At 45.5% G+C, this 16,816-nt stretch overlaps 3 protein-coding genes across 3 annotated transcripts; 1 reads left to right on the forward strand and 2 right to left on the reverse strand.

The window, feature by feature from the left end:
* Positions 1–2,120: 2,120 nt before the first annotated feature.
* On the reverse strand, positions 2,121–2,615 carry LOC131186859 (claw keratin-like). Its single transcript, XM_058160791.1, has one exon. The coding sequence runs from the start codon at positions 2,613–2,615 to the stop codon at positions 2,121–2,123; it is 495 nt and encodes a 164-aa protein (XP_058016774.1).
* A 3,007-nt stretch (positions 2,616–5,622) lies between these two features.
* Positions 5,623–7,645, forward strand: LOC131186858 (claw keratin-like). The gene is made up of 2 exons (XM_058160790.1): positions 5,623–5,751; positions 6,898–7,645. Exon 2 carries the CDS (start codon positions 6,920–6,922, stop codon positions 7,412–7,414), a length of 495 nt encoding a protein of 164 aa, XP_058016773.1. The 5' UTR covers positions 5,623–5,751; positions 6,898–6,919; the 3' UTR covers positions 7,415–7,645.
* A 3,366-nt stretch (positions 7,646–11,011) lies between these two features.
* Positions 11,012–11,718, reverse strand: LOC131186722 (elastin-like). The gene has a single exon (XM_058160591.1). It carries the CDS (start codon positions 11,716–11,718, stop codon positions 11,224–11,226), a length of 495 nt encoding a protein of 164 aa, XP_058016574.1. The 3' UTR covers positions 11,012–11,223.
* Between the last annotated feature and the right edge of the window lie 5,098 nt (positions 11,719–16,816).

Raw genomic sequence — 16,816 nt, forward strand, 5'->3', positions numbered from 1 at the left:
CCCTACTCTATTGTCTATCCTATCCTATCCTATCCTATCCTATCCTATCCTATCCTATCCTATCCTATCCTATCCTATCCTATTCCATTCCATTCCATTCCATTCCATTCTGTTCTGTTCTGTTCTCCAGAAGTTGTGGGTGCTCCGACACTGGAGGTTTTTAAGAAGAGATTGGACAGCCATTTGTCTGAAATAGTTTAGGGTTGAGTGGGGGTTTGATTAGAAGATCTCACAGGTTCTTTCCAAATCTTGTTATTCTGTTATTGTGCCATTCTGTTAATACAGCATGTGGTATCTCTTTGCTATATCTAACAGGGGTGAAATCTACTTACCTTCCTTACCGGCTCTGAAGTCCACACTCCGAAGTCCAGAAAGTAATGATACAAGGGTAGTGGGTTCCACCAGTGGTTCGGCGATTGCTACCGGATCACGAGATGAGGTCAGAACAGGGAGCATTTCGCCCCTGATTTCTAAGTTCTTTGTTATGAGAGTTTAAGGGGGAAGTTGGCCTGTAGATGCCATTCTTGCCTGATTTGATTATTCAAAACAGACAAATCAAAGTCCACAAGATAGAAAGAGCTTGTGGGATTCACTGTTACTATAGACAATCATGATGATCAGAGAGTAGACAAGTTTCACCAGGAATGAAGTCCTGTTGCTAGCTGTTCTCCAGGATTGCCCATCAAAGCTTGGGAACATAGAATTCAGGATAGCACGTAAATTCTTCCCTCAGTTGTGGCTTCCCTGGAGAAATACTCCGGACTTTGCAAGGAGACCCTATTTTCCAGATCCCTCATCTCAGGGGTGACCACTAGGTAGAGCTTCTTCAAGGAAAGGCTGTGCTAAAGAACTGCACCCTGAGCTGGCTGAAGCCATTGCTGAATGAAGTACCTGCTACATTTTTGTGATGTGCTAAAGTTGTTACAATCGCCGGATGAACAGGGATTGGAAGAAGAATGGAATCTTCTGGAGTTCATGGAATCTTCTGGAATTCCCCAGAAGGTTCCACTGACTGACTTTTAAAATGACTTTCTTCCCCTCTCTGAAAAATTTCCTCATGGGAAAGACTCGGCTAAATGACCCATCTTGAGAAGAATATGGACTGTTTCACTAGCATTGATAAATTCTAATTCTATCGTATTTCATAATCAAGGAAACTATTAAAAGTTTTGGTTCAAACAGAGAAGAACCAGCAGGAGTCACTGTTGGAAGAGAGGATCAGTGGCGTCTCTGCATGATTTGGGATCCGACATTCTGCCTAATTCCTTGTGTTTTATGAGAGGTTCATCCAAACCATTAACAACTGAGGCTGAAGCTCAACAGATCCTCCGTTGTCTGAATGGGTTGAGGTTCTGGGCAGCTCAAAGGCATACCTAGGAGACCTGTTCAGAGAGAGCAAGAGACAGAGAAAGAAGATGGTGTAACCTGGTGGTGGCCATTAAATGGCTTTAAAGGTGAATGAGATACCACTATGGAGGAGAGGCCTACCATGAGCTATTAGTCTTGAAAATTCAACATTAGCTGGAGGGGATGGAGACCATCCATCCAATGTACAGTGGAGAACTCTGGTGGCACAAAAGGGACAGTTCTCCAAGCTTGTCTTTGCAATCAGCGTAGAGGTTGACCTCTGGGAGAAACCAACTCTTGGACTAAGAAGGACCTTGACTTGGTTCATCTGAGATCGTTTTAGTGTCTTTGGAAGCCCTGAAGGCAGATTTGCCGTTGAACACAAGAATCTTCAACTTTAATTTAATTCACTGTTACTCATGCTGCCAAGGATGGAGTTCAAAGGAAGACAGAGACATGGGTTCAAATCAAGCACATTTCATTTTATTGGAAGACACAGAGAAGTGACATTTAGAGACACACAAGAGCTGGTGGAGGCTTGTTATACATAAGCAGAAGGAACAGGGTTTTAAGCATTTTAAAACCAAGATGGGAAACAAACAAAGAGTAGGAGAAGTCCAAGAGAGTCGTAAGAGGTCTTCCGGGCCAATTTTGTCCATCTAAAGGCAAACGCAAACGGTTTGTCAAAGATCGATGCAGTCCAGAACAGGGCTCAGATACGCTTTATCCAATCCTCTCAAATCCATTTTGGGTCGTGGAGAGTCCGGGTTAACTTAACAGGGGAGGTTGCAGATGCTACCTCGGCGCCCGAGAGAGCAGATGCTGCCACGGCGACCAAGAGCGTAGATGCTGCCACGGCGACCGAGACGTCCCAGGCGGCCTCCATAATAACCGGCACCGATGCCTCCGACACCTCCGGGGGCACATGGGCTATAGCCTCCAACAGCGACAGGCTCGCAGCTGGCGGAGAGGATGGGACCAGGGATGGTGACCACAACTGCAGGTGGCTGGATGGTCACCTCGGATGCTGGGACCTGGTTGATGCAAGAGGGGATGACTCCGGCCAGGGTGCCCAGGCTTCCTGAGGATTCGGCCAAGGCACCAGCTCCGAAGCCGTAGCCCAAACCACGGCCATAGCCCAAGCCGTAGCCGGAACCTCCATAGCCGAGACCTCCGCAACCGAGACCTCTGGAACCAGCTGATCCAAAGCCAACAGCTGGGGCAGAGGCGCAAGAGGGCACAGCACAGGAAGGTCCACAATAAACCATGGCTGGATGGAAGAGCTGTTGGAAGAAGAAGAAGAAGCATGGGTTTTGTGATTCACACACACTCTTCCTGATATCATGTACAGGTGGTCTTCAATTTATGATTCTGTCATAAATACATCTAGTTGCCAAGGATCCAAATATTGATCACATGACTTACGATGGTCAACACTCTGAGGATCGGCCACAAGGCACTTTTTACAGCAACATCGTCCGGAATACTGCAACAATGTTTAGCCTGCCATTCGGTGGATCACAAAGTGGACCCGATTTAGCGGACAGTGACTTCCCACCTTGATGGGAAACCCTCAGATGTCTGTTCCATTGTTGCTGGAATCTGGAAGTTTTTGCTAATATTTGACTGAAATATAAGTAGGTTCTGAGATCAAGCATGTTTTCTGAAGACTGCTTTGAGGTCAGAATGAAACATTTCTCTAGGCTCTTCCTAAGAAGAGACAGAATTGTTTCAAATCCTTCCTTCCTTCCTTCCTTCCTTCCTTCCTTCCTTCCTTCCTTCCTTCCTTCCTTCCTTCCTTCCTTTTTTTCCCCTTCCAACCCCAATTCATGACATAAAGAGCTATAACAGCTTAGAAGGCATCTCAGATGCAAGGGACTCACCAGAGAGACTCTTGGAGAAGCAGTCAAGAGGAGGAGATGAAGCTGATGGAAGCTCTCAACACAAGAAGCTCTTTTATACTGCTTTTCTGTCCTCGCCAGTAGCTTAGAGACGCCCCTTTTGGCTCCAGGGTTTCATTTATGTTTGTGCACAGTCTCATCAAACTTCCCCAAATTACTTTAATAATAGGAAATAAACATGAGTCTGAAGACTTAGCATTTTGTCAGTCCCACAAGATGCAGTTGCCGCTTTGATCTTTTTCTTTCTTTCTTTCTTTCTTTCTTTCTTTCTTTCTTTCTTTCTTTCTTTCTTTCTTTCTTCCTTCCTTCTTTTCTTTCTTTCTAGCTTTCTTTCCCTTCCTTCCTTCCTTCCTTTTTTCTTTCTTTCTTTCTTTCTTTCTTTCTTTCTTTCTTTTCTCTCTCTCTCTCTTTCTTTCTTTCTTTTTTTCTTTCTTTCTTTCTTGTAAACACACTTTATTTACAGCCTTGCTGAACACAAAGCAGCATTCGTGTATCCTGTTTATAATCTCAGATTTCAAGATTATGTTCAATTATTCAGTTGTTGCTGACAATATTTTCTCCTCATTCCTGTTGCATCAGGAGAAATGATCAAGCACACTGATTTGATCTACTTGTAGTAGCAATATTCAACAAAGATTTATTTGATTTTTAGTCAACCTGTCCATTCAGAAGATAGAAGTCAGACTGTGGAGAGAAAGGGGGAAAAAGAGATTGTCAAAGGGAGGGGGAGAGAGAGAGAGGGAGAGGAAGAGGGGGGGAAGAGAGGGGGGAGAATGGGAGGGGGGGAAAACAGGCTACTATATAAGGTTTGGAATAGGTGTGTGTCTGCATGCGCGCTAGCTCCGCTCGAACACGCCATCTTCCACACATGCGCAAGGCCTTCTGCACATGCGCAGAATGCCAAAAACATGGAGCAATGGGACATCATGATGTCTACATGGGTGGGCAGGGCATCCTGCAGTCGGCTCTACCGGTTTGCCCAAACCGGATAGAACGAGCTGAATGCCACCACTGGTTTGGAAGCTTACATAGGTGCCTTCAAAGAAAGGCTGAATGGTCACCTCTCAGAGTGATGTAGTAGAACGTCTATAGAACAACAGTGGGAATAGTGAAGTCCCTTCCAGTTCTGTGCTTCTAGAGAAGAAAGTGGAGTTTATCTACCCTGCTAAGCCATGTTAACTAATATTTTCCCCCCCGAAGAAACCATAGTTATCAGAGTTTGAGAACTTGCGTGCCAACAGTAGTATGTGATCTTCACTCTCCTTCAGATATGCTCCTGAACTGATAAGTTTTCATGGCTTGATGAAAACTTAATAAAGTTGGGTTGGTCAAATATTTAGGTTAAGTACTGTATTTTTCGGAGTATAAGATGCACCGGAGCATAAGACGCACTTTAGTTTTTGGGGAGGAAAATAAGAAAAGACTGGCAGGTGGATCGGCCTCCTGGAATACCCCCAATCAGCTGTTCCCAGATGTGAATTTTAGCAACAGATTCCTTGGTTGTGAGCTCTGTGCCTTGCTTTTTTTTTTTTTTTTGGCTTTTTTTTTTCTGCCTCTGAAAGCCTCCAAAACAGAATTTCAGAAAAAGAGCCTCTGAAACTCTGCTTGGGAGCTTCTTTTCTGAAGCTCTGAAGCTCTATTTGGGGGCTTTTTTTCTCTGAAGTTCTGTTTGGGGGCTTTTTTTCTGAAGCTTCTTTCAGCCTCTGAAACCTCTGTTTGAGAAGCTGGGTGAGGCTACATCCGGAGTATAAGACGCAGCCAGATTTTCACCCTCTTTTTGGGAGGGGGGGGAAGGTGCGTCTTATACTCCAAATAATATGGAAGTGGGGGCCGTCATGAAGAAAGTTCAACTCTGAGTTTCTGGAGTTGGTGATGGGATCTCCAGTGTGCTTCTCCTTCCAGTCATCACTGCAGAGGGGAGTCAACTTGGAGCAGGTAGCTTCAGGTTCAAAGTGAACTTGGGTGAACTGGTTTTCAAGAAGGCCTTGAGAATACTAGTTTTTTATTCTCCCATGTACTGGGTAGGTTCAGGGATGCCTGCAGGTTACAAGCTCCCCACCTTGAAGTCAAAGGTATCCTGGAGTCTCCGTGCTGATCCACAAAATTGTTGTCATTTTCGCAGAGTCGCTACCGAGGACAACAACCCCGGCTTTGATCTTGCCTTCATCTTCCGCCCCATGGGTGTTGCTCACTTCCAAGATCAGATAAACGGAAACATCTGACTTGCATACTACAAAGGAAGAACAGAAGAAGTAGTAGCTTATTTGTGGTGACATGATGATTGCGCCTCACAATGGCAATGTGACAGTTTGTGCTGAGTGGAGTCCTTTTTGTTACTTTTGAATGCCGGAAATGCAAATTGTAGGAAGCCTAATGAAGTTATACGAGTTCTTCCTCAACTCCTGGGGACGCAGAGAGAATGGTATAAAAGCTTCCCCTGCTCTCTGGAGTGCCATCAGTTTCTGGTTGACTCTCCTGTCTTCACTACTTCTCTCCGAAGCAGGTAAGACTTTCTAACTCAGAGAGAATCCCTCCTGGTAGCAAGGAGATAAGGTAGATCTTCAAGCCAGAATCTGATGTTCTGCAAGATTTGGACCTCATCGGAGGCTAGAATGCTTCTGGATGCTTCTGCTTTCAGAACCAGCTTCTGGTGTTCTATTTGAAGGAGTATGAAAGCTTCATTTTGAGTTTCAGAAGATAGAGGTCAAGGTTTGGAGAGAAAGGGAGAAAAAGAGAGTGTCAAAGGGATGGAGAGTGGGGTGGGGGAGAATGTGAGGGAGAGAGTTAGAGAGAGAGAGGAACAAAAGCAATCCAGTCTTTTTGAGACAGCTGAGGTAGATCTTCAAGTCACAATCTGAGGCGCTTCAAAATATTGACCTCAACATAGCCTAGAATTCGTCTCAATGTTTCTGATTTAGAGAAGACTTTTGGGGGCTTGCTTGCTATTTGATCTTTCTTGGCCAAGTTATAGAACCAGACTGCCAATGCTTTCTTCTAGAACCTCCTTTTTTCCTTCTTCTCACCATTAGCACTGGAAGCCAGAAGGTCTAGGGCCATCGAATTGGATCCAAAGCAGGGTTGAAATGCAGCAGGTTCTGACAGGTTCTCAAGAATCGGTAGCAGAAATTTTGAGTAGTTCGGAGAACCAGCAAATGCCACCTATGGCTGGCCCCAGAGTGGGGAAGGAATGGAGATTTTGTAATACCCTTCCTCCTGGAGTGGGGTGGGAATGGAGATTATTTTTAGTATCCCTCCCCTGCCATGCCCACCAAGGCACATCACGCCCACAGAACCGGTAGTAAAAAAGGTTGAATTTCACTCCTGATCCAAAGTGGACTTCAAAAATGACTGGGGAGATGAGAGAAAGCCAAGTTTTTAATGTCTGACAACTCTTCAAATTTTTCTTCTCCCCTTTAAGAAAAGGAAGGCATGGTTTTCCAGCTCTGCCTTCCAAAGTTCATGTCCCATACCGCTCACCATTTTAGGTTGAGGAAGCCTAGCTTGAGAAGGTTAGTTAGAGGTTCAGCTCAGTTCTAGCAAATCAAATCCTCTTAAAGCTGTCATGTTGGTTGACGGAAGAAGCAAGGGATGGGATGGTAAAAAAGGAACGAATGCAATTCTCATAATCTCTCTCTATTTTGTACAATAGACTCACCTCACAACTCAACACCATGGTTTATTGTGGACCTTCCTGTGCTGTGCCCTCTTGCGCCTCTGCCCCAGCTGTTGGCTTTGGATCAGCTGGTTCCAGAGGACTCGGTTGCGGAGGTCTCGGCTATGGAGGTTCCGGCTATGGCTTGGGCTATGGCCGTGGTTTGGGCTACGGCTTCGGAGCTGGTGCCTTGGCCGAATCCTCAGGAAGCCTGGGCACCCTGGCCGGAGTCATCCCCTCCTGCATCAACCAGGTCCCAGCATCCGAGGTGACCATCCAGCCACCTGCAGTTGTGGTCACCATCCCTGGTCCCATCCTGTCCGCCAGCTGCGAGCCCGTCGCCGTTGGAGGCTACAGCCCATGTGCCCCCGGAGGTATCGGAGGCATCAGTGCCGGTTATTATGGAGGCCGCCTGGGACGTCTCGGTCGCCGTGGCAGCATCTATGCTCTTGGTCGCCGTGGCAGCATCTGCTCTCTCGGGCGCCGAGGTAGCATCTGCAACCTCCCCTGTTAAGTTAACCCGGACTCTCCACGACCAAAAACGGATTTGAGAGGATTGGATAAAGCATATCTGAGCCCTGTTCTGGACTGCATCGATCTTTGACAAACCGTTTGCGTTTGCCTTTAGATGGACAAAATTGGCCCGGAAGACCTCTTACGACTCTCTTGGACTTCTCCTACTCTTTGTTTGTTTCCCATCTTGGTTTTAAAATGCTTAAAACCCTGTTCCCTCTGCTTATGTATAACAAGCCTCCACCACCTCTTGTGTGTCTCTAAATGTCACTTCTCTGTGTCTTCCAATAAAATGAAATGTGCTTGATTTGAACCCACGTCTCTGTCTTCCTTTGAACTCCATCCTTGGTAGCATGAGTAACAGTGAATTAAATTAAAGTTGAAGATTCTTGTGTTCAACGGCAAATCTGCCTTCAGGGCTTCCAAAGACACTAAAACGATCTCAGATGAACCAAGTCAAGGTCCTTCTTAGTCCAAGAGTTGGTTTCTCCCAGAGGTCAACCTCTACACTGATTGCAAAGACAAGCTTGGAGAACTGTCCCTTTTGTGCCACCAGAGTTCTCCACTGTACATTGGATGGATGGTCTCCATCCCCTGCAGCTAATGTTGAATTTTCAAGACTAATAGCTCATGGTAGGCCTCTCCTCCATAGTGGTATCTCATTCACCTTTAAAGCCATTTAATGGCCACCACCAGATTACACCATCTTCTTTCTCTGTCTCTTGCTCTCTCTGAACAGGTCTCCTAGGTATGCCTTTGAGCTGCCCAGAACCTCAACCCATTCAGACAACGGAGGATCTGTTGAGCTTCAGCCTCAGTTGTTAATGGTTTGGATGAACCTCTCATAAAACACAAGGAATTAGGCAGAATGTCGGATCCCAAAACATGCAGAGACGCCACTGATCCTCTCTTCCAACAGTGACTCCTGCTGGTTCTTCCCTGTTTGAACCAAAACTTTTAATAGTTTCCTTGATTATGAAATACGATAGAATTAGAATTTATCAATGCTAGTGATACAGTCCATATTCTTCTCAAGATGGGTCATTTAGCCGAGTCTTTCCCATGAGGAAATTTTTCAGAGAGGGGAAGAAAGTCATTTTAAAAGTCAGTCAGTGGAACCTTCTGGGGAATTCCAGAAGATTCCATGAACTCCAGAAGATTCCATTCTTCTTCCAATCCCTGTTCATCCGGCGATTGTAACAACTTTAGCACATCACAAAAATGTAGCAGGTACTTCATTCAGCGATGGATCAGCCAGCTCAGGGTGCAGTTCTTTAGCACAGCCTTTCCTTGAAGAAGCTCTACCTAGTGGTCACCCCTGAGATGAGGGATCTGGGAAAAAGGGTCTCCTTGCAAAGTCCAGAGTGTTTCTCCAGGGAAGCCACAACTGAGGGAAGAATTTACGTGCTATCCAGAATTCTGTGTTCCCAAGCTTTGATCGGCAATCCTGGAGAACAGCTAGCAATAGGACTTCATTCCTGGTGAAACTTGTCTACTCTCTGATCATCATGATTGTGTACAGTAATAGTGAATCCCACAAGCTCTTTCTATCTTGTGGACTTTGATTTGTCTGTTTTGAACAATCAAGTCAGGCAAGAATGGCATCTACAGGCCAACTTCCCCCTTAAACTCTCATAACAAAGAACTTAGAAATCAGGGGCGAAATGCTCCCGGTTCTGACCACATCTCGTGATCTGGTAGCAATCGCCGAACCACTGGTGGAACCCACCACCCTGGTAGCATTACTTCCTGGACTTCGGAATGTGGACTTTGGAAAATAGGTTGACTTCTCCTTTGGGGCAGCCCCTCAGCTATTGGAAGACTGCTATCATGTCACCCCTAGTCCTTAACAGAAATAACAGAATGACAGAGTTGGAAGGGACCTTGAAGGTCTTCTAGTCCAAGCCCCGGCTGAAGCAGGAGACTGTAGACCATTCCAGACAAGTGGCTGTCCAGTCTCTGTCAGCTTTAGAAGCCATATTAGGCCGGAAGCTTCCGTGCTGCCACTTTCTCATGTGTGGGAAAGTAGGAGGGGGGGATTTAGAAGAGGGGTTGTCTTTAGACATAATAGCATTCTTCCTGTCGGTCAAGATCAGGCCGATCCTGCATCTGGAGGAGGAGTGGCTGGAGTGCTGCCTCAAGATCGAACGGATGGCGATTGGAGTATGTGATTGACTGCGGAATCAGTGGATGGTTTGGGGGTTTTTTGATTTCCTGAGGGAAAAACCTGGACCTCTCAGATTCTGGTTTTCTCAGATATGCTAGTTTAGCTATCCTAGTAAATAGAACTTTGAAAGATGCTTGCTTCGGAGTTTTTACTTGGAGTTGGGGTTTTTTCTGGAATGCTGACAGTCTCTTCTTAAAACCCTCCAATCATGAAGTACCGACAACTTCTGGAGGAAAACCGTCCCACTGATTCAGTGTTAACTATCAGGAAAACCCTCCTTATTTCTAAGTCGGATCTCTCCTGGATTAGTTTCCATCTGTTGCCTCTTGTCCTATCTTCAGGTGCTTTGGAGAATAGGTTGACCTATTGTTATGAGATGCCACCATCAGATGACCTCCGCCACCATCTTTGAGGAAGGAGTATACATAGTGTGTATATCCTGGATGTTCTCATATAAAATGACCATAGAGGTATGATGTTATTTTTTTCATCTTTATGGGGCATCTTCAGAGGTAAGTAGCCATAAGTTGTTCTATGGGAGTTGAAAGCCTCTTCAAGGAATTAAACTCATTAACCTTCATGCTTTGGATAACTGCATTCAATCAATTACATTTTAGAGGCCATCTAAATCTGGCAACCTGTCCTTGTTACTCTGGTTTTGGGCCCCTAAGAGATGGTCCATGAACATCTTGATTGTACCTTCCCTTCATGATCCTGAACCTCATCCTATGATGGACCTATGGTGATCCCCCTAAATTTGCTGACTTGAGATTAAATATCTCATGTTCCTTTGGCCCATCCTCATAAGACATGTACTCAACCCAATCCATCAGTTAGAATAGAGCTAGAAGAAACCTTGGAGGTCTTCTAGATCAACCTCCTGCTCAAGCAGGAAACCTTATACCAAAGAGACCCTCATGTCTTCTTGTCACCTTCCCCTGAACCTTCTCCAAACCGAATATCTTTCTCAATATTTGGTGCTGAGAACTATGCAAAGTTTTCCAGGTGTGGTGTCAGCAAGGCAGAATAGAGGGGCTGGAGAACCAGAATTGTGATAGACCTTCTAGCAGCTTTGACCGAGATGTGGCCCAGTTGACATGGATCAATGCAAAGGGCAAACCCAACCAATGATCTGCTTCACCCACCATGGCTTATTCATCAGCAGGGCAACCTTAGCCACCTTTCTCTTTCCACCCCTACCCATCCATGGAGAAAACCTCCACGGCCACCAAGAGAAGACTTCACCCATCGTCGAAGGACAACCAAGGAGAACCAGTAGTTTGCAATGCAGAATCACTTTTATTCAAGTGCAAAGAAAGAACATTGAGAGAAACCATCAGAAGCGCCAAGCAGTCCAAAGCAATCCGCATTTCCAGTTTGAGAAATAATTTTAGAGGGCAGGGGAGGGACAAGGTCCTAAATGTTTGCAGATCTTCTTTCCTTCAGAACTCCATTCAAAAACCCTTCCTTATCAATTTAGCAGGGGGCTCATTTCACAGGAAGGTCATGATACTATCTGCTGAAGGTGGCCAGGAGACAGATGAAAGAGACTTGTGAAAGCTAGATGCAGGCCAGTGTAGGCCCCAGGCATGCTTTAGCCAATCTTCTAAAATCCGGTTTGATCATGGAGAGTCCTGGTTTCCTTAACAGGGGAGGTTGCAAGGATCGCAGATGATGCTGCCACGGCGACCGAGTCGTCCCAGGCGGCCTCCGAAGTAGCCGGCATCCAAACCTCCGATACCTGCGGGGGAACATGGGTTGTAGCCTCCAACGGCGACAGGCTCACAGCTGGCAGAGAGGATGGGACCAGGGATGGTGACCACAACTGCAGGTGGCCGGATGGTCACCTCGGATGATGGGACCTGGTTGATGGGTCGTGGGTTGACTCCGGCCAGGGTGCCCAGGTTTCTTGCAGATTCGGCCAAGGCTCCAGCTCCAAAGCCAGAACCTAAACCAGAGCCAAGACCTCCAGAGCCAAGACCTCCAGAGCCAAGACCTCCAGAACCAAGACCTCCAAAGCCAAGACCTCCAAAGCCGAGACCTCCACAACCAAGACCTCTGGAACCAGCTGATCCAAAGCCAACACTTGGGGCAGAGGCACAAGTGGGCACAGCACAAGAAGGTCCACAATAAACCATGGCTGGATGGAAGAGCTGTTGGAAGAAGAAGAAGATTTTGTGATTCACAGAGAGCATGAATTTCCTCAAGGAAAAAACAGAAGACTCTTCCTGGTATCATGGACAAGTAGCATACAGAATAACAGAGGTGGAAGGGACCTGATTGATCCTCTACCATTTCAGACAAATGACTGTCCCATCTCTTCTTAAAAACCTCCAATGTTGGAACACCCACAACTTCTGGAAGCAAGTTGTGATCACCCTTGCGATGGTCATAAATAACATCCTCGTTTTCAAAAACATAAATTTGGATCCCATTGCCCAGTGGTGCGGTCCTTAAGGGAGTCACACTTGATTTTACAACCTGTTTTGCCTTGGTCATTAAAAGAACCCAGGTTTCCCTATTGGCTTTGCTTCTTGGAAGTCACTTAGAAAGCTCATGAACTATGACCGTGTGAGAGCTTGGGACATTCCAACTGGTTAAGCATGGGATGAAGAAGTAATTGTTTAGTCTTTTCTGAAAAATCTCCGGAGATGGAGAAGCTACAATCACTATCACATGGCTGCTCCACAGTTCTACAAATCTGAAAGTTTTCCTTAACGTTTGAATAAAATATAGGTTTCTGTAACTCTCAGTCTAAGACGGGCATGTTTTCTGAATGCTCAGATCTCTGAAAGGTCAGGGCGAAACCATTTTCTAGGCTCTTCCTAAGAGGACACAGAACCAATCTTCCTTCCTTCCTTCCTTCCTTCCTTCCTTCCTTCCTTCCTTCCTTCCTTCCTTCCTTCCTTCCTTCCTTCCTTCCTTCCTTCCTCCATTCTTGTTCTTCCTTCCTTCCTTCTTTCCTTCCTTCCTTCCTTCCTTCCTTTCTTCCTTCCTTCCTTCCTTCCTTCCTTCTTCCTTCCTTCCCTCCTTCCTTGTTTCAATTCATGAAACAAAGCACCATAACAGCCTAGAAAGGCATCTCAGATGCAAGCAACTTACCAGAGAGACTCTTAGAGAAGCAGTCAAGAGGAGGAGATGAAGCTGATGGAAGCTCTCAACACAAGAAGCTCTTTTATACCATTTTTCTGTCCCCGCCGGTAGCTTAGAAACGCCCCCTTTGTACCTCAGGGTTTCATTAATAAGCATTTTCTGCACAGCTTAATCCCTCTGATCCAAATATTTTTAATAAGTAGGAATAAGTAGTTGAAGACATAGCATTTTATCAACCACATAAGCCTCAGTTGTCCCTTTGATCCATTTCCATGGACGCCATTCGTTCATTCAAAACACAATGAATGAATGAAGGCATGACACATGAAAATTGTTATGGAGGGACCTGGTCTATTTCTAGCATCTTTCGTGTTCTTAAAAGGTGAAGGCAACAATGGAAAATGAATGGGGGGGAAAAATCAAAACTCTTTTCTCAATATTTAAGATCAAAAAAACTGGCATTTTTTTTAAAGAATAGAATAGAATTATTTATTGGCCAAGTGTGATTGGACACACAAGGAATTTGTCTTTGGTGCCTATGCTCTCAGTGTACATAAAAGAAAAGATACGTTCATCAAGAATCATAAGGTACAACACTTAATGATAGCCATAGGGGACAAATAAGCAATCAGGAAACACTCAATATCAATATATGGTAAATCGTATAGATACAAGCAACAAGGTTACAGTCATGCAGTCATAAGTGGGAGGAGGTGGGTGATAGGAACGATGAGAAAATTAATAATAGCGCAGACTTAATTAATAGTTTGAGAGTATTGAGGGAATTATTTGTTTAGCAGAGTGATGGCGTTCGGGAAAAAACTGTCCTTGTGTCTAGTTGTTTTGGTGTGCAGTGCTCTATCTATAGCGTCATTTTGAGGGTAGGGGTTGAAATGATTTATGTACAGGATGTGAGAGGTCTGTAAATATTTTCACAGCCCTCTTTTTGACTCATGCAGTATACAGGTCCTCCATGGAAGGCAGGTTGGTAGCAATTGTTTTTTCTGTGGTTCTAATGATCCTCTGAAGTCTGTGTCATTCATCATGCCATCAATCACTCCACAAAGTCAGGAGTCTCCCTAGAGGGACCTTTGCTGCTGGATTTCCATCACTGGTAATAACTTTAAAACAATCTACTAGTATTCCTTGTTCATTTTATTTACTGACTCTGGCTTGTAGGCCACTCCAATCCCAGAAGAAACCAGCACAAAAAGAGACAAAAGCAATAGAAATATTTTCTTGCTTTTGGACATGTCTACCACATATGGCAATATGTGCCGGGTGCTTGATTACACTTCCAACATTTATCTGATCTGCCTTGAAACATTTTTGCCAATCTTGCAGGTGCAAAATGTTTTGATAGATGGAAATGTTTCCACGCTTCTTTGAAAGCTTACTAAAGTTGGGTTGGTCAAAATATTTGGGATAAACCAAATAGTCAGACAGAGGGACTATCATGGAGAAGGTTGAACTCTGAGGTCCTGGAGGTGACAAGACTACCATGAGAAGGTTGAACACGGAGTCCCTGGAGATGACAAGACCATCGTGAGAAGGTTGAACACTGAGGTCCTGGAGGTGACAAGACCATCATGAGAAGGTTGAGAAGGAGATGATCGCACCAGACCCACGTCCCACACCTCTGATCTTCACACCACTAAAAATGTGCTCCAGAACTGCCACATTTCCACGCTTCTTTGAAAGCTTACTAAAGTTGGATTGGTCAAAACATTTGAGATAAACCAGGGCTCAGTAACCTGTGGCTCTGGAGCCGCATGGGGCTCTGGAGCCGCATGTGGCTCTTTCACCTCTCTGCTGCGGCTCCCTGTCACTCAAAATATGCATCAGAACTGCCAATGTGTGATACCCACTGGCATGCGATATATTGAGCTTTTCAACCCCCCGGTAGGCCAACCATGGATAAATCTAAGAAAAGAAAAGTTTCAGAAGGAAACAAAACATTTAATTCAACTACGTTGTGGCTGCTCAAGAAATAGTCAGGCACGGGATGTGTGGCTCCTGGTGTTTTCTTTTCTGTGGGAAATGGGTCCAAATGGCTCTTTGAGCGTTTAAGGTTGCAGATCCCTGAGATAAACCAAATAGTCAGACAGAGGGACTCTCACGGAGAAGGTTGAACTCTGAGGTCCTGGAGGTGACAAGACCATCATGAGAAGGTTGAACACTGAGGTCCTGGAGGTGACAAGACCATCGTGAGAAGGTTGAACACTGAGGTCCTGGAGGTGACACACCATTGGTGATGGGACCTCCAGAGTATCACTGCAGAGTTGGCTTTATCTACCCTAGCCATGTTAACTAACCTATTTGAACAAACCATAGTTATCAGAGCTTGAGAATTTGTGTGCCAACATCAGCATGTGATTCAAATGTGCTCCGGAACAGACATGTTTTCATGGCTCCATGAAAGCTTACTAAAGTTGGGTTGGTCAAAATGCTTGGATTAGATAGTTCAGAAAGTGGGGGCCATCCTGGAGAAAGTTCAACTCTGAGGTTTTGGAGTTGGTGATGGGACCTCCAGGATGCTTCTCCCTCCAGATGTTACTGAAAAGTAAAGTCAACCTGGAGCAGATTCAGAGTGAACTGGGTTTACTGGTTTTCAGCAAGGCCTGGAGAACATCATTTTTCCATCTTCTCAATTATCGGGTAGATTCAGGGATATCTGCAGAGTCATAAACTCCCCACCTTGAGGTCAAAGATAATCTGTGCTGATTCAAGGAAATGCTATCATTTTTGTGGAGTTGCTACCGAAGACAACAACCCAGCTTTGATCTTACCTTTATCCCCGCCCCAAGGCAGTGGCATGTTTCCAAATTAAACAGAAGCATTTGACCTGAAGTTGGCAAACTTGAAAGGATGCCCAGTTAATCCAGTAGCTTATTTGTGGTGACATGATGATTGTACCACAGAATGCCAAGGCGACAATTTCTGCTGAGTGAAGATCCTTTTTTTTTTCTCCTTTTGAATGACGGAACAGAAAATTGTAGGAAGCCTAATGAGGTTTTATGAGTCCCAACTTCCTGTGGACGCGATCCGAATCGTATAAAAGCCCTCTCTGCTCTCTGTAGTGCCATCAGCTTTTATTTGAAGGAGTAGGAAGGCTTCATTTTGAGTTTCAGAAGAGAGAGGTCAGGATTTGGAGAGAAAGGGAGAAAAAGAGAGTGTCAAAGGGATGGGGGGGGGGAGAATGAGAGGGAGGGAATAGAATAGAATAGAATAGAATAGAATAGAATAGAATAGAATAGAATAGAATAGAATAGAATAGAATAGAACAGAACAGAACAGAACAGAACAGAACAGAACAGAACAGAACAGAACAGAATTCTTGATTGGCCAAGTGTGATTGGACACACAAGGAATTTGTCTTGTGCATATGCTCTCAGTGTACATAAAAGAAAAGATACATTCATCAAGAATCCTAAAGTAGATAGAGAAAAAAGACTGAAGCATCCAATACCTCCGGGGGAACATGGGCTGTTGCCTCCAACAACGATGGGCTCACAGCTGGCGGAGAGGATGGAAACAGGGATGGTGACTGCAACTGAAGGTGGCTGAAGAGGCACGTCAATTACCCCAGTACCTGGATGAAACTGTCTATCTAGACCCGTTCCAGTCCGGCTTCCAGCCCGGATACAGTACGGAGACGGCTTTGGTCGCGTTGGTGGATGATCTCTGGAGGGCCAGGGACAGGGTTTGCTCCTCTGCCTTGGTCCTATTAGATCTCTCAGCGGCTTTTGATACCATCGACCATGATATCCTGCTGCGCCGGTTGGAGGGTCTGGGAGTGGGAGGCACCGTTTATCGGTGGTTCTCCTCCTACCTCTCTGACCGGTCGCAGACGGTGTTGACAGGGGAGCAGAGATCGACCCCGAGGCTCCTCACTTGTGGGGTGCCACAGGGGTCGATCCTCTTGTCTCTCCTGTTCAACATCTATATGAAGCCGCTGGGCGAGATCATCAATGGTTTTGGGGTGAGATACCAACTGCACGCTGATGATACGCAGCTGTACTTTTCCACCCCAGGCCACCACAATGAAGCTATCGAAGTACTGTCCCGGTGTCTGGAATCCGTACGAGTCTGGATGGGGAGGAACAGGCTCAAGCTTAATCCCTCCAAGACGGAGTGGCTGTG

The sequence above is a fragment of the Ahaetulla prasina genome, chromosome 17, assembly GCF_028640845.1.
Source record: "Ahaetulla prasina isolate Xishuangbanna chromosome 17, ASM2864084v1, whole genome shotgun sequence".
Lineage (NCBI taxonomy): Eukaryota > Metazoa > Chordata > Lepidosauria > Squamata > Colubridae > Ahaetulla > Ahaetulla prasina.

Bases quoted from the DNA above. Each gene is read 5' to 3' on its own strand.
- LOC131186859 (XM_058160791.1), bottom strand. From the start codon at position 2,615: ATGGTTTATTGTGGACCTTCCTGTGCTGTGCCCTCTTGCGCCTCTGCC.
- LOC131186858 (XM_058160790.1), top strand. From the start codon at position 6,920: ATGGTTTATTGTGGACCTTCCTGTGCTGTGCCCTCTTGCGCCTCTGCC.
- LOC131186722 (XM_058160591.1), bottom strand. From the start codon at position 11,718: ATGGTTTATTGTGGACCTTCTTGTGCTGTGCCCACTTGTGCCTCTGCC.